This window comes from Oncorhynchus gorbuscha, linkage group LG26, assembly GCF_021184085.1.
Source record: "Oncorhynchus gorbuscha isolate QuinsamMale2020 ecotype Even-year linkage group LG26, OgorEven_v1.0, whole genome shotgun sequence".
In the NCBI taxonomy this organism is placed as follows: domain Eukaryota; kingdom Metazoa; phylum Chordata; class Actinopteri; order Salmoniformes; family Salmonidae; genus Oncorhynchus; species Oncorhynchus gorbuscha.
In genome coordinates, this window is record NC_060198.1 from 6677366 (window position 1) to 6703950 (window position 26585).

The 26585-nt window shown below is 42.8% G+C and overlaps 2 protein-coding genes and 1 pseudogene across 3 annotated transcripts in view; all 3 read right to left on the reverse strand.

Annotated features, from left to right (window-relative positions):
- Positions 1–26585, reverse strand: part of LOC124016427 — a 549380-nt gene that overhangs the window by 282252 nt on the left and 240543 nt on the right. The gene's annotated exons all lie outside the window — the stretch shown is intronic.
- Positions 806–18383, reverse strand: LOC124015455 (WW domain binding protein 1-like). 2 transcript variants are annotated; one of them, XR_006835161.1, is made up of 5 exons: positions 18173–18383; positions 7565–7667; positions 5135–5296; positions 2944–4345; positions 806–2819 (listed from the first exon to the last, which is right to left on the reverse strand). XR_006835161.1 is itself a non-coding variant. In XM_046330651.1 (4 exons), the coding sequence occupies exons 1-4, from the start codon at positions 18257–18259 to the stop codon at positions 3429–3431; spliced, it is 1269 nt and encodes a 422-aa protein (XP_046186607.1). In that variant the 5' UTR covers positions 18260–18383; the 3' UTR covers positions 807–3428. The 2 variants fall into 2 exon arrangements, 1 of the variants encoding a protein (XP_046186607.1); XM_046330651.1 differs by having other exon boundaries at positions 807–4345.
- Positions 21154–26570, reverse strand: LOC124015460 (annotated as a pseudogene).

Genomic DNA, 26585 nt, shown 5'->3' on the forward strand with positions numbered 1-26585 from the left:
GAAGAGGGCCCTCCTGAGGTTGTTGTTACAATCCAGTGATGAGGAAGAGGGCCCTGCTGAGTTTGTTGTTACAATCCGGTCAAAGAATGGGAATTCGTCCCCACCTGAGAGGAGATGTCAGCTGTCAGCTGAAAATGTTATGATCCCAGGGCCAACAAGATACGCCATATCCTGGGTTGATGACATAAAAACCTGCTTTGAACTGTTCCTGACAGAGTCAATCGAAACGATGGCGATAAACATGACCAACTTGGAGGGGGAGGGGGCGCTTTTAAAGACAACTGGAAGGAGGTAGACCAGACAAACTTCAAAGCATATGTAGGTTTCTTGATTTGGCTGGTGTGATCCAGAAACTAATCTAACATCAGTTTGATGTGATAAATAGCACAATATGTTTCATCTGAGTATTTGTTATAGTCAAAATAATCCATACATACTACTTTTTAATACTCCAAAACTAGTTGTATGAGCTCAGGTCAATGAGGCCTACAGGCCATCAATAGCAAATAGAAGTTCAAAACTGGTAATGTTCACAAGAACTTAAGTTGATTAAAAGATCTAACACAACATTAGGTGATAATATATGTATTTATAATCAGCTATAATGGGGCAGTCATTTTGGACCGGGAACACAGAATGAATTAACATGAAACGGACACAACAGGAGGGTTAATGGAGCAAAGTATACATGTTACAGATAGTAGTATTCCTCATAGCACTGATTTTCAACTCATCTTGTCCATTTGATTCAAATGCAGCTTTCAAATAATTTATCAATTCAGCACGTGTGGAACACAAACAAAGAACACAAAATGACAAGAAGTTTCTGGTTTTCATTTATTGAACATGTGTCAATTTCGCTGCTGTAATAAAATAGCTTACGAACAAAAGACAGAAAATGTGCACAACCACCTTACATCCCGTGTGGAAACAGCATAATATCTTTGGCATGATGTCCATTATTACAATATTGTCACATCATTCAATAGGTCATTTAATCTGCGCATTGAGTTCCCTGTATCTTCACCTTCACACTCTTGATTGATTGAAGGAGATTGAATGCTTCAAGAGTACAACAATTCTATACTCAGCAAAACAATAGTAAGTTATTTATTAAAATAAAATAGAAATGAATCATTCACTAACTAAAAAACGAATGATTGTAGACCGACATTTTGCTATGACAGATTTAAAAGTAGCTAGTCTGGTTCGTTAATGCGTTGTATGATATAATAACACGCAATTTTCCAATATGTCGATCAAAAGCTTTATAATTTCATTACGAGTTGACAAAGACATCCGTCCAAAATGCAGAATAGTTGACCTTTGTTGTACCACAATGATATTCTATTTGTTTATACAAAATGCATAATAGGCCTATATAAAGCACTTATGATAGCTTGGTTCTCGCAAACATGACAGTTTCTCAGAGATACACAATAAAATCATGTAATCAATCAGAAGAACCAATCACGTCCTAGACTCCGATAGAGGCCCATACTGTTGTGTTTTTACCCATGTAGAATTAATCTCAACGACACATTAGAAAACCATCCTTTACAAAACAAATAGTCACTGAGAAAAAAAGACAGGATTAGATTTTTTGCGTTTGATTAATTTCTTTGTCTCCATTATTAGAGTTACATATATTTATGTGCAAAATAAAATGATTGTGTCACACAAAATGTGTTAATGCACTTGGGTCCCTGTGACAACAGGGTTGTAGGAGAGTAAAAAACATAAGGCTAAAGGTCTTATGTGGAACAGTAACATTCACACAGTGTTTAGTGTCAGGCTCTTCCTGTACAGTATTACTCCGAGTCAGTATTCATGTCATAAGAATTAATTGCCCTCGACAACGCCCACCAACTGGGGAAAACAAACGTTCTTTCCCCCATTGACCGAGACTGTAAAAGAGCCAACTTCGTAGTACACTTTTTGTTATACAAAATGTAACTAGGTCAAAAATCTTGACCTACGGTTCGCGATGCTCCCACGTAGGGAAATAGAGCCTGCCGAGAAGAGCCCTTCAGGCTATTCGGTGTGGAAGAGTGAGAAATTTTGGGGACCCGGTGTCAAAGTAGGCTACACTTTAGCTACGTGTGTGGAAAATATGTTATCACAGGTAAGACATGTATCTTGTTGAGTACAGTCAGTTTAGAACTCCACTCACTTCTTGTAGCTTTATAGCTAGTCAGTTTGTGTTGGCTAGCTTAATGTTCTGGTTCAGGGCTCTCCAACCCTGCTCCTGGAGAGATACCGTCCTGTAGGTTCACTCCAACCCTAATCTAGCACACCCGATTCTAAAAAATGAGCTGTTTATAAACCAAATCAGATTAGTTTCAACTGGGGTTGGGAGTGAAAACCTACATGAGGATAGCTCTCCAGGAACAGGCTTGGAGAGTCCTGTTCTGGTTGGTGCTAGCATGCACTCACTCGGTTAACATTTAGTGCCGTCATGAAAACGAGGCAAGCGTCTACAACATTACAAGTAGTGAGAACACTCAGGAGCAGGCGAAGTTGAATAGTAATCTTTACACACGTTGTACTTTTCTTAAATGTATTTTTGTAATTGACTAAAACAAGCAGGCAAGAAAATAGCTTTTGGAAAAAGGTGAAGTTTTTGCTGTGAGCCAACGGGGTAACCAAAGTAACCATGGGTTGTTTTCCCCACAGGCAGGCAGGGCCTCCACGTTCTATTTCATACCGACGGAGACTATCTCATTACATGAGCACACATCGTCGCCATGACGATCCACACTGCACTGCTTGACAATGTTCCTGTACCGCTTCAGTGTATTTGTCCAGGATGTTACTTCCTGTGAACAGATACAGGAAGTAGCTGCGATGATTTTCACTAGCTTGGTACACTGAGCATAGGAGTTGGCAAGACAGCACAAACTGATCTGAGACCAGGCTAGAGTTGCACCAGTGTGTACTTACACTATACTGCAGTCGCACCAAACGTCAGGTCAGCATCCACTGACCAGACAATCTCCTCCAGCTTGCATAAGTCTTTACACGATCGCCTTCTCTTGGTAAAGGTAGACAAAGGAGGAGATTTATGCTGTTAGCAGTCTGTAGGCAGGTTGGTGAGAGGCCAAACCTGTCCTCCTGTTTCCTTGTACATTGCAGTTAAGGCCACCATTACAGTATGCCAAATGGGCTTTAGCTATCAACATCAGGCTTTTAAGTCCAGACTCTGGGATAAAATACAACTTCCTACTCGTGACACACACACACACACACACACACACACACACACACACACACACACACACACACACACACACACACACACACACACACACACACACACACACACACACACACACACACACACACACACACACACACACACACACACACTAAAGTCTTGACTCCCGCTCCTGGTTCGCTCTCCCTCCTTGGTGAAGATGTGCTTTAGCTTAGCCCTGGGGCTCTGTGCTGTTGCCATGGTGAGGGGGCCCCTCAAGCTCGTTGATGGTGTGGAGGAGCAGGCACACCGGGGGCTGGGTGGGTTGCGTCATAGCGGGTGGTGGCGGGGAGGTGGACCCTGTCGCCGACCTGCACTCCGACCTACTATCGGGTCCATCCAGGGCTAGGGCCTGCTCCTCTTCTACTCCCAGAGCGGGGTGACCGCACCCGTCACAGAAGTCTCCTCCTTCCTGCTCCTCAACCTCCTCCCCCATTAGGCTATCCTTCTCCCTCAGCTCCTTGCCCTCCTGGCTTCCAATACTGGTACTACCACCACGATCACATAAGCATACCTCGATACCAGAGTCCCCCGTGAATCGGCGCCGCCGCCCAAGGGCCCCCCTATTATCTTTGTCCTCCTGGGCACCGCTCTCGGGCCCCCCTAGGTCCCCGAGTAACAGAGGCTCCTTGCAACTCTTCTCTGGGCCTCTAGGCTCCTCTGTAGAGGCCTCCTGGGGCCCTAGCCCTGGTCCACCATCCTGAGGCCCTAGCCCTAATCCACCATCCTGAGGCCCTAGCCCTAATCCACCATCCTGAGGCCCTAGCCCTGGTCCACCATCCTGGGGCTCAAGCCCTGGTCCACCATCCTGGGGCTCCTGAGGCTTATTGTCTGCCTTGTGTCTGTTGTTGCCAATGGTGGGAGCCCCAATGCAGTGGGGCTCTTCCAGGCTCGGCCTGGAGCAGAGGGTGTTGGATACTGGGGGGACCGGAGTGGTCTGGATGGTCGGGCAGTGTCCCAGTCCCAGGCTGTCCTGTGGGTCTGTGGGCAGGGGGCTGACTGTATGGAAGACACTGTAGGGAGGGGGAGGGGTGGGAGGGCGGTTCACCACCTCCTCGTAGTCAGGTAGGAGGGAATTTGGAAGAAACCCTGGAAGTGAAGAAGAGAGGGACACAAAGGACAGTTAGGATTAACTGAAAATGATTGCAAGGAAAACATGTTGCAACGTTGGCATTGAACCAAGACCCGGTGGCATTGAACCAAGACCCGGTGGCATTGAACCAAGACCCGGTGGCATTGAACCAAGACCCGGTGGCATTGAACCAAGACCCGGTGGTTAAGGTTTCCTGCAATCTGGGGCATGAAACAGGGCTGTGTTTCATCCCATACCAAAACGAAACCGCAACTCCTAGTTCAAACAAAGGACTGGAGTTGAGTCAAGGTGGCGCTGCCAGGCAGTGCCTAAACTCTCAGTTTGATGCAATAATTGCCATTGAGAAATATCCCCCTAGCTGAGAGGGAAAACAACAAAAATTCACCCACGGTGCAATGTTTGAGTAAGCCTCAGCACTGGGGAATAACAATGCAATGTAGTCAGACAGAAAGGCAGAAGGAGAGAACTACTGAGACTGAAGTTGAGTATGTATGAAGCTTTAGTGCTCTCGTGTTTCATTGCGCCACGGTAACGATAGGACTGAAATAGAAGGGCATTGCGCAATAATGCCATGTTGTTGACTACTACCAGTATAACACTGTATCTGTGCAGGTCCTCCTAAGCTGTATCACACCATTCCATGGTTAATACGGGCAGCACACCGTGCAACAACGCAATATGTCGGACTAACACGACTCTGACACTGTGTACAGAACACGGCGCGCTCTCGTGTTGTGGGTGTCGCGCCGTGCCACACAGGGAGCTCTGATAGGCGGGACTCTTACTGAAGTAGAATGGAAGGGAGGTGTAGTTGTGCGCCTCGCGGTAGGCGATGAGGTTGATCTCGTGCTGGCGCTGCTGCTGCTGCAGCCGGTGCTTGGTGCGCCGGTGGTGACACACGCAGCAGCAGCTCAGGATGAAGATGATGACCCACACCAGCCAGAACCCTGCCGGAGACAGAGACACAGCAGAAAGACTGTGAAACATAGACATATGTTAATACGTGTTATTCATGTCTCTATGGTGTAAAAGTACTGCTGAACAGAAGGAGTGAAATATAGTTTTTGAAAGCAACAGAGAGCTACAGTACATTACTACTGTAAACATCTAGTGACTGTACAGTGAATGCCAATGGTGACAAATTGCTAGTGAATGCAATAGAGAGATATAGTGCACCACTACACAGTAACAATGTGGAGGCAGAGCCATAGATATTGGCCAACTACCCTCCAGGTTTGTTCTAAACATTGTTCCATAGCAAGGATGTAACTGCATTGGAACTTGGTTACCAACAGTGTACCATGGTGTCAATTGGTATTCTACGTTCCAATCGGAGTTCACAGTTCATGTTGTAGCTCATTCATCACGGCAAAAAGCAGAGGACCTAACTCCTGGGATGGAGGAGGAGGAAGTGATATACAGAGGACCTAACTCCTGGGATGGGGGAGGAAGTGATATACAGAGGACCTAACTCCTGGGATGGGGGAGGAAGTGATATACAGAGGACCTAACTCCTGGGATGGGGGAGGAGGAAGTGATATACAGAGGACCTAACTCCTGGGATGGGGGAGGAGGAAGTGATATACAGAGGACCTAAGTCCTGGGATGGGGGAGGAGGAAGTGATATACAGAGGACCTAAGTCCTGGGATGGGGGAGGAGGAAGTGATATACAGAGGACCTAAGTCCTGGGATGGGGGAGGAGGAAGTGATATACAGAGGACCTAAGTCCTGGGATACAGAGGGGGATGGGGAGGAAGTGATATACAGAGGACCTAACTCCTGGGATGGGGGAGGAAGTGATATACAGAGGACCTAACTCCTGGGATGGGGGAGGAAGTGATATACAGAGGACCTAACTCCTGGGATGGGGGAGGAAGTGATATACAGAGGACCTAACTCCTGGGATGGGGGAGGAAGTGATATACAGAGGACCTAACTCCTGGGATGGGGGAGGAAGTGATATACAGAGGACCTAACTCCTGGGATGGGGGAGGAAGTGATATACAGAGGACCTAACTCCTGGGATGGGGGAGGAGGAGGAAGTGATATACAGAGGACCTAACTCCTGGGATGTGGGAGGAGGAGGAAGTGATATACAGAGGACCTAACTCCTGGGATGGGGGAGGAAGTGGAAGTGATATACAGAGGACCTAACTCCTGGGATGGGGGAGGAAGTGATATACAGAGGACCTAACTCCTGGGATGGGGGAGGAGGAGGAAGTGATATACAGAGGACCTAACTCCTGGGATGGGGGAGGAGGAGGAAGTGATATACAGAGGACCTAACTCCTGGGATGGGGGAGGAGGAGGAAGTGATATACAGAGGACCTAACTCCTGGGATGGGGGAGGAGGAGGAAGTGATATACAGAGGGCCTAACTCCTGGGATGGGGGAGGAGGAGGAAGTGATATACAGAGGACCTAACTCCTGGGATGGGGGAGGAAGGTCCTAGTACAGTAAATAAGCTTTAAATTAGTGTTAGAACTGTCTTTTTGAAAAATGTGTGGCGTGCATTCAGAACATGTACTGTATGTTCAGTACATGCATGTTCACGTGCAGTGATGTAAAGTACTTAAGTATAAATACCACAAAAACTACTTAAGTAGTAATTTAAAGTATCTGTACTTTACTTTTTATATTTTTACTCCACTACATTGCTAAAGAAAATATATTTTTTCTCCATACATTTTCCCTGACACTCAAAAGTACTTATATTTTGAATGCTTAGCAGGACAGGAAAATGGTCAATTTCACACACTTATCAAGAGAACATCCCATACTGCCTCTGATCTGGCCGACTCACTAAACACAAATGCTTCATATTTAAATGATGTCTGAGTGTTAGTGTGCCACTGGTTAACCATACATGTAAAAAAAATCAAGACAATATTGCCATCTGGTTTTCTTAATTTAAGGAATGTGAAATGATTTATACTTTCTTTTGATACTCAAGCATATTTAAAACCAAATACTTTGACTCAAGTGGTATTTTACTGGGTAACTTCACTTTTACTTACTTTTACTCAAGTATGGCAACTGGGTACTTTCTCCACACTCTATACGTGTACAGGTGAATGTGAGGGGACACTGATATATGACTAACATGCAAATCTATTTCAGAGTGGGAGAATGAGAGTGAAAGGTAGAGAGAGCAAAGAGAGAAAAGAGCATGCGTGTGTGTGATAGCATAGAGAGAGAGATAGAGAGTCCTTACACCAGAGTTCATAGTAGTAACTGCAGCACTGTGACTCCCCACAGCAGTGTCCTGATTCGCAGACGTAGCTCTGGTTGTTCAGCCCCTCACAGTGCAGAAGGCTCTGGAAGACAAGAAGAGACAAGTCAATAACAGGAGTGTAAAACCGCATAACCACAAACCTTTGCAATGGACAACGGAAATTAGCGTTTCATATCGGACAAGCAAAGGTAGTCTGTTGCCGTGTCAGTCTGTGTTCTTCCGTCTGTTGTCTCGTGAATATGACCCAGCACCCGCCACTCAAATACTAATGTTCATTTTTGTTAGTCATCACCTTGATAAAAGGTGAAACCCCTAGAATTTCTCAGAATTTCTTCCCTATGTGGAAGCTAGGTCTATTGCAACATCACTCGGCTGCATTCAAAGCAAATCTCCCCCTCATCCCCTTTTCCTGTAACATGGCAGAGACTCCCGCTCAAGCCTTACTTTCACTTTTGGTCCACCAGCTTCAAACAGCTGTAAAAACTATACTGAATTAAAAAAAAATATATATATATATATAATTATTATTAATTTTTTATCGCAACATGCAAAAAATGTCAAAGATTTTACTGAGTTACAGTTCATAAGGAAATCAGTCAATTCAAATAACATTAATTTGGCACTAATCTATGGATTTCAGATGACTGGGAATACATATATGCATCGGTTGGTCACATAACAAAGTCAGTATCTGCAGTGTGACCACCATTTGCCTCATGCAGTGCGACATCTCCTTCACATAGAGTTGACCAGGCTGTTGATTGTGGCCCGTGGAATGTTGTCCCACTCTTCTTCAATGGCTGTGCGACGTTGATGCATATTGGCAGGAACTGGAACAAGCTGTCGTACACTTTCGATCCAGAGCATCCCAAACATACTCAATGGGTGACATGTTTGGTGAATATGCAGGCCATGGAAGAACTATGACATTTTCAGCTTCCAGGAATTGTGTACAGATCCTTGCGACTTTTGGCTGTGCATTATCATGATGAAACATGTGGTGATGGCAGCAGATGAATGGCCTCAGGATCGTCACGGTATCTCTGTGCAATTAAATTGCCATCGATGAATTGCTTATGCCTGCCCATACCATAACCCCACCATGGGGAACTCTGTTCACAACACTGACATCAGAAAACCATTTGCCCACTTAACACTATACAAGTAATCTGCAGTTGTGAGGCTAGTTGGACATATTGCCAAATTCTCTAAAACAACGTTGGAGGCGGCTTATGGTAGAGAAATTAACATTAAATTATCTGGCAACAGCTCTGGTGGACATGCTGTTCAATCAGCTTCTTGATATGCCACACCTGTCAGGTGGATGGATTATCTTGTTAAAAGGAGAAATGCTCACTAACAGGGATGGAAACAAATGTGTGTACAAAATGTTAGAGAAATAAGCTTTCTGTGCATATGGAACATTTCTGGGATCTTTTATTTAAACTCATGAAACACGGGATTAACACTTTACATGTCGTGTTCATATTTTTTCTTCAGTGTATATATGTTGTTGAAAATATATTTCAAAGATATTTAGATTGTACAATGATTCCCTACACTTTTCAGTGCTTATTTTCTCAAAAACTGAAATAGAGCGAACAGTGTAGAATTTTAGCATCCAGGAAAAGAGTGATTTCTACATTGGCCACTTCACTCCCATTTCCACCAAATAACACAACCACAAAGTCAAAACAGCTTTCCTATATTGACAATCCATGTCGCTCCGCGGGACAAATCAATGGGGTGAATATCACAGCTAATCACAACACTGGCGGGTAAGTAATACTGTGGAACACTATCATTCTACTATTACTGCATGCATGTATATATGACGGACATCTTCTGAAATTACAATGCAAAAATAAATCCTGTGTGTAGCACCTTCAACTCATGATAGCATTATGGAGCACTGACTGAAACATCAACTATAAGATCACAACATACAGCAGTTGAGCCATCTCTACAGAAATAACTCTGGCGATTAGACCTAGGTCACCTGAGTACTACACTCTCACAGATACTGTAACTGTATGGGACCTGAATAACAAATACATGTATTCATCAAACAACTGGTTAACAACTAGTTAGTAAAGCCTATAGACTATATCAAGACGTCCAGACAGTTGATAGGCTAGTGATCACTCATATTTGCATGTTGCCCTCGAGGGTTTAGGCTAGGTCACTCTCAGCACTCACAGATACTGTACCTGGCCAGAATAAAAAAGAAAAAAGAAATAAGTCTTCAATTTAAAAAATGAAATACATAAAAATAGATCAATAACTGATCAATGTAGCCTATAGGGTCTGGAAGAACTAGGTCCAGACATAAGTGGTAGTATTGAACCTCTCAATCGTCCCTCTTATACATGGGTGCTAAGCTGCTAGAATGTCCACGGCTCAGATTTCCTCATCACTTATCACTCATTACTTGGATTATAGACAGACGTGGCCCACCCTGGAACAAACACACCAAGTTCGTCTAATCAAGAGAAACACAATATACAGACACAAGCATCTTCTGTTTGCGTAGATGACGGCCTAAATGTGCCTCCAGTCAAACAGGAACTGGCCTTTTAGCCTACACCAAAAGCTTTAAACCTGATAGATCAAAGACACTTAAAATCAGTGTCAATACACACGTTATCCTTCAATCAATTAATCAGTTTCTACTTTCCAAGGGGACAGCAGAAATAGCTGTTGATCAAGAATTGAAAAAAAAACAGAAACCAGACAAGGAAGACAGCCAAGGAAGCCTCTAATCAAAAACGCCTTCAGAATGTATATTGATTTATCAGGCAACCCCTACCAGGCTACACATTATCTACAAGATTAGATTATGGATTAAATCCTGAGGAGAAATGTTAGCCAAGGTTTTATATACCAGTTTCCTTTCCAGCTGGAGAGGCATAGCTGTCCAAAGTTCCTAAATCCCAAGGAACGCGCAAGTCCTTTCAACTCAAGGGTCGTTATCCTTCCAGTCCACAGATGAAAAAGTGAAAGAGCGCGCGCACACACACACACACACACACACACACACACACACACACACACACACACACACACACACACACACACACACACACACACACACACACACACACACACACACACACACACACACACACACACACACTAAGCACAATAGGGGACAAGGATTTCTCTAAGGAAATGTCCAAGCGGCAGTGGAGTGTGAGCTGCCAGCCAGAGTAGAGGACTGCATGGTAATGAAGAGTGAAGCACCCTCGGTATTCAAAACGGCAGGCGGAGTTTGTGTGTCCGAGTGAGGACAGTTATAACACAGGAATAGTGAAGCCCAGCCTTACAGATCAACTTCACGCACACACACTATGCGTTTCCACTAGGCAAGCCTTTCTGCAGTGCATCTTTTTAACAGCCTCCCACAAATAGTTTACACCATACAACTACATTGTATGACATGGCATAAACCCATCACAAAAAAAAAGAAACTAGGCTACTGTTTGGTTTGGAGGCATTTCCAGTTCTGAAATAACTTGCACCGAGGAGATTACACAATAGTCTCGGGTCAGAGACCTTTAGCTTTAGAGGAGCTCAAGAACTCCCTGGCTCCCAGCCTTGGGGCTGTTGTCCAGAACCAAAGTGCAAAGATATAACCCTTAGGCCTATGACCTATACTGTATGACGTGATGTTTTTGTTACTTGTTGTTGTATTTGTGCTAGGATGTTGGATCCAGTCCAGTTAGCATGATAGGCTAGGCCTAGAAACAAAAACTAAAGGCAAATCCATACTATTTGGACAACAAATTGCCTAAGCCTAGGTTAAGAGATGAAAAAGCCTAGGTTAAGAGATGAAAAAGCCTAGGTTAAGAGATGAAGAGTTATGTTTTTTTGGGGGCGTCTGAATTTGCTATCGCCTAGGAGACGTATCAGGCAAGACATTGAGACATTGACCCAACAAAGAATCTCGACAGACAACATTCCTCAGTCTCTCAGCCTTCGACAATAGGCTGCTGCTGGATGGAACAACCATCCCTTCTCGTACTACAGTAGGGGATTAGGGACGGGTGGATTGTGTTACTAACTCTGCCAGAGCCTACAGGCATAATAGAGATTAATTAAACTTAAAATCGATCATAATGAGAAGCTGCTGAAACAACCAGACATACAAGAACAGTCCGGTGTCACTGCTCGACTATCAGAACATTTATTTTCTTTGACAGCTGCTAAAAAGTAACTAAGTGGATTCTTGACCGTGTGCATATGATATAGCATTTGATCTGGCATGAATACGCACAAACCTGCCATACTGACAGACTATTGATGCTGTATCCTAGTGTCTAAGCTAAATTATTTATGAAGGATCTCTACCTTTTCATGCAAAGAAGCATGTTAGTTTCAAATTCTTAGTAGGCCCATCGCTAAAAAAAAAATGACAAAATGTCTTGAATGAACAATAAAATCTAAGTGCATCTTTCTCAGGCCTGCACAATAGAAGCATGGATTGCTCACGTAAGCTACATGACAGGCAAAGAAGTCTCAACCAGCAAGGCATTCTTTTGGACTGACATATTGCATACAGGGTTCCCTACTGCGGCCAAAACAATCGGAGATGTTTTATTACCTGGTAACGTTAGTATTAGGTTCACTATTAGCTTTCTTATTATTATCATGATTTATTCAAACAGTAATGTGCAATTGACCAAAAATAGAACAACTTTCTGATAAGGCAACAATGGCACAGGAATGCCCCAGTCTGTGTGTAAGGGCTTGACATACAGGAGAGGTTTAGGAAGCCCTCGTCAGTGGCTTGCTTGGGCCAGTGATTATTTTTTTTATAATGCTATTTTAAATCTAGGCTATATAATTGATCTATATAAAAATAAAAGGTGGATTTCCGAAGCCGTTTGTTCGATATGTTGATTATTCACCACACTCATATAGCCCACAGATAATCTGTCGGGCAGAGAGCTTGCGGAGCTCAAATTGCTGGTCGTTGCGTGGAGCCAAGACCAACAGCGGTAGGGGTAGGAAAGATGTTCCAAATTAGCATATCTACCGGTAAATGCTAAGGCATTTAAAAAGTTAAGTCTTGGTTGAATATTTGCAACGTGCAATTTAGTCACCATGGAATAGTCTGCCTTGTAAAACCAGACATTTCCTCTAGAGCAAGGCTCTCCAACTCTGTACCCGGAGAGCTACTCTCCTATAGGTTTTCACACTCCAACCCTGTACCCGGAGAGCTACTCTCCTATAGGTTTTCACACTCCAACCCTGTACCCGGAGAGCTACTCTCCTATAGGTTTTCACACTCCAACCCTGTACCCGGAGAGCTACTCTCCTATAGGTTTTCACACTCCAACCCTGTACCCGGAGAGCTACTCTCCTATAGGTTTTCACACTCCAACCCTGTACCCGGAGAGCTACTCTCCTATAGGTTTTCACACTCCAACCCTGTACCCGGAGAGCTACTCTCCTATAGGTTCACACTCCAACCCTGTACCCGGAGAGCTACTCTCCTATAGGTTTTCACACTCCAACCCTGTACCCGGAGAGCTACTCTCCCTATAGGTTCACTCCAACCCTGTACCTGGGGAGCTACTCTCCCTATAGGTTTTCACTCTAACCCTGTACCCGGAGAACTACCCTCCTGTATGTTTTCGCTCCAATTCCAGGTAACTGACCGGATTCAGTTAACCAACCAGCTAATTATTCCAATCAAATGCACTAGATTAGGGTTGGAAGGGCCCTACGTCTATGCTCTTTGGTCCTTGAAAAGTAATTGAAGTTATGGTAGTTGGTTTAAGCCAGACTTCATTAGTGTGTGCGTTGGAAACATGACTATTTAGTCAGGCAAACCCCACATTATTTTGACATATTTTAGAAGGTCAAAATAATCCAAATGTCAATGCATAAGGCCTTTAAATAAATGCATTATTCTTAAAAGTGGTAATACACACTATGACAGTTTTTTTTAATACGCTACTACAACAATGAAATATCAAATGTAGGTCCTTCACATTTCTTATTTAAAGATGCACTATGTACACTCTGGCATGTCCTGGTCGCTAAAATTCTAATAGTACACCTAAATTCAGTTTGTAACAAGTATAGCGTAGAGAATCATTGTACAATCTAAACCATTGTGAGAAATATTTTCCATAACCAAAAATATTGTATTTTCAGCTGTTTCAAGCTGGTGTACAAAACTGAAAGTAAAAGAAGCAAGAACAAAACTTAAAAACGGGAAGCAAAGAAATAGCGCTCATAGAACCGATCTACCGCTTCTTAGACTTGCTTTCAATGAGGGATCTTTAACTCATATTTCTATGCGAATTTGGTCTGGTCGTCCAAGAAGTTACAAATTGAAGCTTTAATGCTTGGGAAAAGTCCTTGAATTTTGTCTGTATGAATCCTGTATAGGCTACTTGCTCAGGTCGCAAATGAATGATAAAATCAGCTGCTTTTGAAATTATGCACTTCATTCGATTTCCTGTCAGATCTTGACCCGTGTCGGTATTTCTCTAATTTGGGTGAGTAGCTTTAAGTTGGCATTGGCCCAGTGTGCCACTGGCAAATTTACCTGAATGTTGAGCTCTGCTGTGTGTGGTACGTGTAGGACCTATATGTCTACCGCTTTATGGAGCCGTTAATGATGCTAATGATGCCCTTACTGTGTTCAGGTAGATGGAAAGACAAATAAAAGCGAACTACAAAGTAGCCTATGCCTTCTTGGCAGAATCATGATTATTTGCATCAATCCAGTGGCCATTTGTTTTGAAAACAACATCACAAGTGTGCTGCAGAAACACAGCTAGCCAAACAACTGTCTGGCTGGTAAGCACCTGAACAAAAGGGTAACTACACAGAAATCTACATTTCACAAATTCTCTCAACAATGGTCTGCAAATATGTTTTAAGAATTGTTGTGGATTTTGAACATCAAATGTATTTTTTTTTGCCGTGATATCGTTTTGGTACAGTATCAAGTATCGCTTTTCCAAATTCTGCCCTCTAGAGGATTTCACAGAACACATGGCACTTTGAAATCTGCAATAAATACATTTAGCATTTTATTTTAAAGTCTCTTTTCTTTGCTGTTACAGTAAATCGATCTACATCAAAGAACAAGGGAATACTAATTTAAAAGATGACTAGTCATTTTTAGCCTGGTTCTGTACAGAATGCAGTCATTACGGGACACCGGCCAGGTCATTGTCCATTATCTTTAGTAAAAGTTTGGTGTGACTAAATCGTGTGCTGGTGCCACCAACTGAAAAAGGTGGTAGCTGGAAAAAGTTAGTGTAGAACCCCGGCATAGTTCACTTCCTATTTTACAGATTCAATATTGACACAGAGCTGACTGGCAAGGGGACTGTACAGCAACAGTGTTGTAGAAGACATGTGTTCTGAAGAAAGTTCAAGGTAGGACAGTTAGTGCTGAACAGAACAAGTGGTGACAACAAAAACAACATTCTCAACCACCACACACACATTCAGCTCTACTCTTCAAAGGGAAAAGAGGACGTGCTCGGGGAACTAGCCTATTGTGGTTAATGTTTCACCAACAATACTCCCACGTGAAGAGTAACCACCTTGCAACAGATCTGATGTCTTGTCTTTGCAGACAGATATTAGGCTACACTTCTAAGCTGTAGCACAGGGGGGCTAAAGGCAGTCTTGAAATGCAATGTAGGGACAACCTGGGTTTGATACCTGGTCAGTTTGGGAGTTTGAAAAATGAGGGTGACTGATGTAGGCCTAGGCCAAAACCAAGTAGGACAATGCAATCCATGTATTGTGTCACTCAATATGTGTCTTTCTGTAGCTCAGTTGGTAGAGCATGGCGCTTGTAACGCCAGGGTAGTGGGTTCGATCCCCGGGACCACCCATACGTAGAATGTATGCACACATTACTGTAAGTCGCTTTGGATAAAAGCGTCTGCTAAATAGCATATATTATTTATTTATTATTATTATTAATATTTCTCTCAAACAGAACTTGACAAATCCAGAGGTTAAACAAGACATTGGGATTGACCTTGGCTCCTACACTCAGCAACTAGTGACCATATTCAGTCACCCAGAACAAAGGCAAGATGCCAGATAGAAAATTAAAGTCTCAATGATGTAGCAGCAAACAGGGAGAATGTTCAGATATCTGTGAGGGGCTGTAGCCCCCTTCCTAGAAATAAAGAAAAACATTGTTAAATCAAATTTAGACTTGTGGGTGATTCCTCACAAAACAGGACCATGATTTTTTGGATTTTCACAAAATGTTATCCATAGAAGGGTCCTTTAGAGGGAGGATTGTTGACATAGATGACTATACAAAACATTAAGAACACTTTCCATGACCGACTGACCAGGTGAAAGCTATGATCACTTATTGATACCACTTGTTAATAAATCCACTTAAAATCAGTGTAGATAGACATGGGAGGAGATGGGTTGAAGGACTTTTAAGCCTGGAGACATTTGAGATATGGACTGTGTATGTGTGCCAGTCAGAGGGTGAACGGGCAAGACAAAAGGTTTAAATGCCTTTGAACAGGGTGTGGTAGTAGGTGTCAGGCGCACTGGTGTGTCAGGGACTGCAACACTGCTGCATTTTGTTTCTCAGTCAACAGTTTCCTGTGTGTATCAAGAAGGACATCGAGCAAACTTGACAACTGTGGGAAGCATTGGAGTCAACATGGGCCAGCATCCCTGTGGAACGCTTTTGAGTCCATGCCCTTACGAACTGAGGCTGTTCTGAGGGAAAAGGAGGGGGAGGGTGCGCAACTCAATATTAGGAAGGTGTTATTCATATTTTGTACCATCACCATTATTACATTTTTATATTAAAGCATCATTGAAAAATAATGAATTGCAGTTGGAACTTGTGACATTTTGGCATTTACCCAGGCCTTCTTTAAGACTCCATAATCTTTATTCTGCACTTCCAAGGAAAGATTGGTGTCAAAGTTTACTGCCTGTTCTGTAATAGGAGTTGTACTTTAATTTAAAAAAATGCACATTATATAAATATTGACAAATATAAACATGAATATTTAATATTTTAGGGGTCGAATGCCAGTTGTGAGAATTTCCCAAAAGGAGTGCTGTGATTGGCTTCTATGTCAATTTCTTTGTATAGAATGGGCCACAACTTAAATAACTTTACTAGTAATAATTATCTGAACCTTTTATCTAATGATAAAATGCTCTTGTATATGAGGGGGGGACTTTTGTGTGTCAGGACATGGACTGAAATTAAGCCAGGTTCAAAACAACTGGGAACTCTAAAAGGTCCAACTTCAGTGTCTTCAAGAGGAATGGGAACTAAAAAAATAAAATAAAAAAAGAGGTCCAACTGGGATTTTTTTTTTTTGAACGGTCATCCATCCAACTTGGCATCTTTCTAGAGCTGCGACTTTCCGACCTGAAAATCAATGACGTCGTTTCCAGTTGTCTTGAAAGCACAAGAGCAGGTTAACGTTTTTCGATATGAATCTTGTTCTGGAGGCAGCTCTGCAGAGTGCTGGCGCAGCACTTGTCTCAAATACATCGTTACAGTTGTTGGTTAGATAGCAAGCTTTTTTTTGTACATATTAGCATTGACATAAAATCTGTCAAAACACCTGAAAACAAAACACGATGTAAAGAACAAGATAACACTTGCTGAAACGAGACATCCGCGATTCCCTTAATTGCGGTTTCTTGTGTTTGGGTGAATTCGAATATGCTGTGCGGGGCACCGGTCTATGGCCTGTGACGTGAAGCGAACACTTTCGCATGTTAAAAAGCAATCTCACCATTACACCGTTTATTGGAGCCGACTTCACAGTGAGCTTTGACTGGAGCATCTGGCTCATGCCCGGGAGGCTTGGTTGGTTCTAAAACCAATACAATCAATTTACACATTATGCAAGACACGCCTATCCGTGCCAGATGAACCGAATCCACTCATTGTTACTAAACTGGCTGTTCAGAATCATAACGCAGATTCCGGTCACATCGATGCACGCGCATCATTTTCGTTACAACAGCCAACCCGTTTATAAAATAGCACTTACACATGCAGTTTCAATGCAAATATATAATCAAAAAATCAAGTAACCATTGTTTTAAAATAGACAGCTACTTACTTGTTGGCTAGTAGGATGATAATGCTGTACGTGGCGAGATATTTGATAACTGTCAACCATTTAATTAGACATCTGTCAATGGGTGCGGCTAGAGACGTTTGCTTAACACTAAGGTTATTAAGGTTAGTGACTAACAGTAGCCATGTAGCTAACGTTAGTTACTAAAGCAACACACACTTTGTCGAGTTCCGTCAACGCTAGCTAGCAATATGGCTAAGTGCCTGTGATGCCAACTAAATAGCTGACTGAACAACTAACTAGCTAGCAAGATAGCTAAAGCTAGCTACAGCGGTCGAATTTAGAAGTTATACCCAACCGATAAGTTAGCCAGCAAACGTGTAGGAAAACAGCTGGTCAAATGAATAACTAACTACCTAACAAAGTAGCTAGCCGTATTTGCAACATTACTAGCTACCCAAAGAAACATGCACGACCTGAACCAAAAACAAATCCTGGCAGACTTGAGTCCAAACCTTACCTCGTCTAATGTCGCGTCGGAGGGGCTGACAGCGACAACGTGCAAAAACAATCCCATTTTAAGACCCACGCCTAAAATCTCGTTCATTCCTCCGACCGGACTCGTGTAAAAACATAAGCGTAGACGTTTGTTGTTCACTTCACTAATCTTAGCGAAATGTCAAACTAGTTTACGGCTCTTACCAGACGCACTGAAAGACCACGCATGCGCTGGCACCTTGCTACAGCGTAATTTGATATTTCAAGGAGGCGAATTCGATTAATGTGGCCCGGGGTCCGCCGAGCGTGGAACTTGAATACTAGAATGGTTTGAATCTTCTTGTGATCGTCCAAAGATCAGCCATGTTGGTCAGGGAGTTGTTCAACCACGGTTTGGTTTGCCAGTGCTGTGATAAGATAGTGTGTAAAACAATGAATGTGAAGAATTTATCTGCACTGTATGTGTGTTAGCCAGACAGTTTTAGAGGAATGATTCCATAAATGTAGCTAATTAACTGACAATATTCCAACATTTCATTTAAATAATGCAGTCAATCCACAGCCATACTCTGGCTCATATCAGTTGATAGGACTTAGATAAGTAGTAAATGCAACAATAACTAATATTACATCATATAACAGCACTCACAGCTTTCCAAGAAATCAAAACCAGACATTTATGGTCATTTTACATATTTGAGGCGAAAGCGGGAGGGAGCATCAGTCTTCTCAAATGAACAGTAAAGTTGATTGCATTTGTTTTGAAACTGGGCTGTCTCCCGGGCAGCAGCCAGGTACCCCGTTCAAAGCCCATGGTGAAGTCAAATCAAATGTATTTGTCACATACACATGGTTAGCAGATGTTAATGCGAGTGTAGCAAAATGCTTGTGCTTCTAGTTTCGACAATGCAGTAATAACCAACAAGTAATCAAGCTAACAATTCCAAAACTACTACCTTATACACACAAGTGTAAAGGGATAAAGAATATGTACATAAAGATATATAAATGAGTGATGGTACAGAACGGCATAGGCAAGATGCAGTACGTGGTATCGAGTACAGTATATACATATGAGATGAGTAATGTAGGGTATGTAAACAAAGTGGCATAGTTTAAAGTGGCTAGTGATACATGTATTACATAAAGATGCAGTAGAGGATATAGAGTACAGTATATACATATACATATGAGATGAGTAATGTTGGGTATGTAAACATTAAGTAGTATTGTTTAATGTGGCTAGTGATATATTTTACATCAATTTCCATCAATTCCCATTATTAAAGTGGCTGGAGTTGAGTCAGTGTGTTGGCAGCAGCCACTCAATGTTAGTGGTGGCTGTTTAAGTCTGATGGCCTTGAGATAGAAGCTGTTTTTCAGTCTCTCGGTCCCTGCTTTGATGCACCTGTACTGACCTCTCCTTCTGGATGATAGCGGGATGAACAGGCAGTGGCTCGGGTGGTTGATGACCTTTATGGCCTTCCTGTGACATCGGGTGGTGTAGGTGTCCTGGAGGGCTGGTAGCCCCCGGTGATGCGTTGTGCAGACCTCACTACCCTCTGTTGAGCCTTACGGTTGTGGGCAGGTTGTGGGCAGTTGCCGTACCAGGCGGTGATACAGCCCAACAGGATGCTCTCGATTGTGCATCTGTAGAAGTTTGTGAGTGCTTTTGGTGACAAGTCGAATTTCTTCAGCCCCCTGAGGTTCAAGAAGCGCTGCTGCACCTTCTTCACAACGCTGTCTGTGTAGGTGGAACAGTTTGTCCGTGATGTGTACGCTGAGGAACTTAAAACTTACTACCCTCTCCACTACTGTCCCATAGATGTGGCTAGGGGGGTGCTCCCTCTGCTGTTTCCATCAATCATCTCCTTTGTTTTGTTGAGGTTGAGGTTATTTTCCTGACACCACACTCCGAGGACCCACACCTCCTCCCTGTAGGCCGTCTCGTCGTTGTTGGTAATCAAGCCTACCACTGTAGTGTCACCCGCAAACTTGATGATTGAGATGGAGGCGCAGTGTGGGTGAACAGGGAGTACAGGAGAGGGCTCAGAACGCACCCTTGTGGGGCCCCAGTGTTGAGTATCAGCTGGGTGGAGATGTTACCTACCCTCATCACCTGGGAGCGGCCGTCAGGATGTCCAGTACCCAGTTACACAGGGCGGGGTCGAGACCCAGTTTGGAGGGTACTATGGTGTTGAATGCTGAGCTGTAGTCGATGAACAGCATTCTCACATAGGTATTCCTCTTGTGGGTTAAGGCAGTGTGCAGTGTGGTTGCGATTGCGTCGTCTGTGGACCTATTTGGGCGATAAGCAAATTGGAGTGGGTCTAGGGTGTCAGGTAGGGTGGAGATGATATGGTCCTTGACTAGTCTCTCAAAGCACTTCATGATGACGGAAGTGAGCTCTGAACAAAAGTGATGTAATTAAGCATGTGGAGCAATGAGTGTTGCAAAAGTGATTGCTTTTGCTAAAAACACTTTCTGCCTTCCAAAGAAAACTAGTTTGAAAAAAGAATGTATGTTTGAATTTATGGAAGAGATGTATGTTTCTGGACCATGCACCATGCTGCCTTGTCGACTACATGATCGAGCAGCACAGATTACTGTTGGATTTGTGAAGGGCGCTCCTCCCTCACCGCTTTTGCCCGTTAATGTCAATGGCCATAAACCAGTGTCCCGCAGCTCAGCATCATCGAATCCGCTCATCGGTTCCTTCGAATGGGGATTCTGGTTTGGGCTGGGTGTGGCGTGTTCGGTCACATCTTTTGTTCCATGTGCGCAACGTGATGGGTGTTGAGATGCGTTGCTCACCATCAGTCACTTTGCAGGCTGACCTATGGTGAAGCAAAAAGAGACCGCTGGCTCTTACCTCAGCCAATAATATTTGAGAGCGAGGACAGGCATGAATGAAAAAGAACAGTGGTTTAATATTCAATTCTTTGTAGTAATAAAGCAATAATAAACACAACAAAGTTGTAAAAACAAGGATTACCTAAGTGATTGTTAAAAGTAATGTTTAATATTTCTGTAGTCACCATTATCTTCATACAAACATACCAAGCAGTCACCATGCATCTTAAGTGATTTTCCTTCTGTAAAATGAGATTATCATACAATTCAAGTCTAAAATCACAGTTGACATTGACACATATGACACTGTCTGAAATCTGCATACATAAGCGTGATCTTCACCTCACCACTATCATCATCAGAATTTTTCTGTAAAAATATATAACTTATGCATTGACTCATACATACCACCAGTGTTAAAAACATTAACATCACCAGTCTCTTTCCTGAGGTTCCCTGAAAGGTGTTCCCAGATGGGTGAAGATTTCCTTCTCAGTGAGCGTGGGTCATGGTGTCCCCCCATACACCTTCAAACGTCCTTGTCTAAACATGTCCCTGTTCAATGAGTGCTCTGATAGGCTCATGCGTTTTGTCTTGGCCAAAGCCCTCAGAGCGGTTAAAATGTGCCGAGCCGGTGAAGTACATGAGGGAGCAGGCAAACTCACCGTAGGGCACCACAATGATGTCGAGGCGGCGGTGGAGCCGGCCAGGTCCTGGCAGACGACACACACCCATGTACTTCTTATGCTCGCCACTCTCCGCATGGCTCACTAGGTCGTCCGTCAGGAAGCCTGAATAATTAAAAAAGGAACAAGAACTGGGTCGTATTCATTAGGGCACACTGAAATACATTTGTTTGAAAAAGAAAACACAAACGATCATGCCTAGTGAATTATGATCCAGCTCTCAGCTTATCCCACTACTAAATACTTTAAATGAACAAATAAATGATGAATAATATCATGTTGAAAGAAGATGGATTGTCAATACAAGAGAGAAACTACTAATGTAGCTATAATTGGTTTGGGAATTCACCGACAGTTAATAAATCAAATGCCCTGTATTTGGACGTGTCCTCCTACCGCTCTGGTGGAGGCTCTGTAACACTTTGCTAAAGACACCCCGGTGGGACTTCCCATCTGGGTGAGAGATGAGGACGTCAACATCTCCACATGTGTCCTTCCCCCGGCGGTACGAACCACAGGCCATGGCCAACAGGCCAGGGTCCAGGAACTGAGCTGCCTCCTTCACCTATACAGTAGAAAAGGACAGGGATATGTTACCGTTTGTCATGGAATAACAGGGCTGCCTCCTTCACATAAAGATACTGTACATGCACAACTTGAGAGGAACAAAGTTACAGTTTGCAATATCCAATAATTGTTTTGAGTTGGTAGCCTTTTACACTCGTACCTATACCCATATGTATAGGTGTTGAAAATGGCAGATTTGGGCACTAATAAGTGCCTAAATTGGGACGTAGTAGCTATACAGTAACTATTCATGACATCAGAGCTCAGGCTCTGCGCTTCACAGCGCTGTATGGGTTTGGACTGACAGCCGTTCTGAACTTGAGCACCGCGCGCGTTAAGAAGTTGCCCCACATCTCTCCCAGTACTTGGGCAAAATGTGATTTTTTTTTGTTCTCTTAGTGAGGGAAATGCTGTAAGTTAAGAGGACTCTATGTACCTTGAAAGATGAGACGATGAGGATTATTATAATAAATACCACTTTGATGTCACACAAGCCAAACACCCGTGAGTCCAAATGTGCACTTCACATTTCCACATCATAAAACTCATACAGTGTCAGCGTTTATGATCACTATGTTTGATGTTACAAGATGACATGGCGACATACCCTGGGTTGTTCTGAACAGAACGAGCCCGTTTGTAATTCTGAAGATAATTTGCCACCTGAAAGCACTCATGACTCCTTTCTATGCGCACCAAAATTACAATCCGTTTCTCTGAATGACCTGGTGAAAGCCTAACTTATAACTTAGCTAGTCATGTTGCCAATAGAGCAAGCTTTCAAATCATGCCCACCTGACCCAGATTGTGAATTATAATAGACTGTTTTGGGATTGTGTAAACAGCAACAGTAAATTGTGTGATGGCGGGAATGCAAGGTTGTGTTTTAAACTAAACAACTACAAGTGTGCTTGCTCTAGTTTCTCAATGTTACAGCTAGGAGAGGTAAAAACATTTTTTTTAAGTACCTTACAGTTGAAGACTTCTTTGATTCATAAATGTGCATTGAAATGGCTTAGGAACTGTGCACACTTTGGATAGGTGTGTGGCAACTGGAGACACTAGTTAGTCCTCTCACTCAAAACTCTTGTAATTGTTTTGTCTTATGTTGCACTTAACACTATTCCCGAAAAATGCGGGGTATCATGTTACAGAATGTATCCAGAGTATTTTCAGATTTCGTTATCAACAAATGCGGTGAAAAGCACAGTAAATGACTGAATTATTCCAGTCTGGGCCATGTTTGTGCTTATTTACGATATTGTAGTCGCATTCCCATTAAATATTCATTGTATGGCAAAAAAATAAAATAAAATAAGGCTTAATTAATTCATTTAGACTACATTTTCAACATATTGATACAACCTAACTGATAAAACGGCATAGTTTTCATTTGTAAAGCTCAAATTAGAGTATAGTCTTGCACATCATGATATGTCATCAATGTCAAATATCACAATATTCAATTAAAGCATCAAATCGCCCAAATCTAGACCACACCGAATTAACTTCGTTTCACATACAGTGAAAAATGTTACTGTTTGGGATACAATATATGGTGGGGGCTATCTCACCAATACATTTACAACAGGACAGGGACATTTTGATTGTTTGAAATACAGTCAAATCTCCCTATTGTTTTTCTGATACACTATTGTGTTTCACTATTGGCTCAGTTAAAAAACAACTGTGAAAAAGAGCAATTCAGCTTGGATCCCAGACCAGTAGTGGGGAGGACCACTTTGCATACAATGTATTTATCATGAATGGTTATGGGTTCTAGACTATGTTTCAAAGTTTTCCCCAGTAATGTTCTCTCAGGGGCCTTCATTATAACAGAAAGTTTGGTTTGTTTCTTGTTCATATTTGGACTCAAAATAACATGTTGTACACGTGTTTAATCTTCAAGACGAGTCCTCAAGTTGTATTTATATTACCTACTTGAAATTAGAAAAGTAAATGGTGTATTTTCATAAAGCCTTGCCGGTCAACAGATAAGCATTAACCGTATTCAAGCAGGCAGATACATTTTGACGACACTACCTATTATTTTGACAAGCCACAAGTCAAAAGGACACATGCTATAGTCATCTTTCTAATCTGCACTTTGTATCTGGCAGCCACAAAAGCAACAGGGAAATCCAAGTAATACTATATGAAAACAACTGGCTTTGTACCCGGTGCTCCCAGTGACCAGGGCCGCGTTTCATTCCACGATTATGTTCCCTCCCCTTCACAGATCTGATAGGACTGGACTGGTGAAAGCAATAAGGCAGAATCATAGAGTTAGATAGAGGACTCATCTTTGTATCTGTGCAATTATACATGCGACAGCATGGAGCTATCTCCATTTAAAAGTAGTCCATTTTCTTCTTCATTGGCTGATTGCTCCCAACTCACAGGACTCCCCACGCAGTGGACTACTTTAAAGTGGTGGAAGCCCATGCTAAAACAGGTTATATCCATGATGAGTCCTCTACCTTTATGGGCGTAATCTAGATGCGTTTTTGCTTTACACCCACCCAGTTATCTCAGATCCATGAAAGGGAGTGAACGGAGGCAGAGGGGGAGGAAACACCTTTCTAGAATGAAACACAGCCCTGGTATCTGCTGACATATGATGCGCCAAGTTTCTAAGAGTGAGTCCCCCCCCCTTTGGGATGCGGCCGGCAGGACTCTGACAGAGAGTGGGATGTCTGCTTTCTCCATCACACACAGACCAGGCTAGAAGGACTGGACTGACAGTCTGCTTAGGGGCCTTGGCAAACTTAAAACATCTGAACTTGACTTTGAGGTCCCGTAGCATTTCACTTTATAAGATCTCTTGTTCGCAAGGGGGTTAGAGTACTGGACTGGAGACACTTTTCTAAAGAAACTCTCTTAATCCTACTACCATCTATAACTAATATAATGTTTGAAGGTTACATTTTAACATTGATTGACCTTTAATTTGGGTGCTTGAGACAATAAGAGGGAGATGTGTTACCGTTTCTTCAATGGCGGCTGCCTCTTCTCTGGGCATCCGGTCCAGAAAGTCGTCGTAGTGTTTGAGTCCAATTATTTGGCTGTGGTTCAGATTGGCCCTTGGTGCGGATGTCCTCCAAAGTGCGGAACCCCTAAAATGGAAAATATATATTTTTTAATCTCATGTCAAATCGATTTGTATCACACCATCAAACACTAAAATAACTGCACAATACAAAAATAACAAATCTTACACAGGCATAGCAGTGTTGCATGCAAAATCAGAGAGCGAGAAAGAGAGACACACAGACAGAGAGATTGACTGTGTGACAACCAACACCCTCTAAGATCAATCCATCTAACCTGTGTGTACCAAAGCTGGGCAGTCTTGGCCCCTGCCCCCCAGATATTGGTGAACATCTCCAGTACTGGCACTGCCTCTCCCAAGTGATCTATCTTACGGAGGTGCCCACTCTCCATGACCTTGTCAGCCATTTCTTGCCAATGCCCTGGATCTTACAGGCCTCCTGAAATTTGAGGCATGGTTTAGTCACATGGTTTAGTCCATTACAAGGAGTTAAAAGGCCCACTGCAGCCATTTTAATACTAATATAAAATCTTTCTGGATAGAAAATGTACCTGACTCTAATAGTTTTCCATTCAAATGGTCAAAAATCAACCGGCCTCCATTCTGGACAATCTGATTCTGGAAGATCTGACGCTCCCGATGCCGGCTGGTAATATGTGTACGGTGACGCCCTGGAAAGCACTCCCTGAAATGGGATTGTGAAAAAGTAGTTTTACACACACACAGGGCTTGTTCAACATCGACTGCTGACTGATCTACCGTTATAAAATCATTATTATTTGTAGATCTTTCAATCAGTCACAATTTGTCCAAAATGCATTACGAATGTGATGCTCTCAAACACGGCCCACACCTGTAACAGGTACAGTTTCATCAGACTTCCTCTTTGGTGGGGGGGAATCCTTTCCCTCACGTGCCTCTGCTCTCTTCACTTTGGGGAAAGCTTTCATAATTCCGTAAGCAGACATTTCGCCAGGGAAAGGGGAGCTCTGAAAAATATAGAACAGAATGTGACAGCTGACACTGGCTAGCTAGCTAGCTAGCTAGCTAACTTTAACTGACTAGCTAAGTTAGCTAGCAAGCAGACAACAACAACGGCATTTAACTGTTTTGAACAGCTGGGATTCACTCACTCCACTGAAATATGTTACGTTATATATTTATTAAACTAATTTACTATCATTGGTCGATAAACTCTTGAAAATGCATATGTTTTACCCCTTTGGACGACCAAAACACAAACCAATGTGACAATGCAGATGGTTTAAAAATAATTA

Coding starts and splice junctions, on each gene's coding strand:
- LOC124015455 (XM_046330651.1), bottom strand. CDS start 18,259: ATGAACGAGATTTTAGGCGTGGGTCTTAAAATGGGATTGTTTTTGCAC. Junction 7,668..18,172: donor CCGACGCGACATTAGACGAG/GTAAGGTTTGGA, acceptor CTTGTCTTCCAG/AGCCTTCTGCACTGTGAGGG. Junction 5,297..7,564: donor TTACTACTATGAACTCTGGT/GTAAGGACTCTC, acceptor TGTCTCCGGCAG/GGTTCTGGCTGGTGTGGGTC.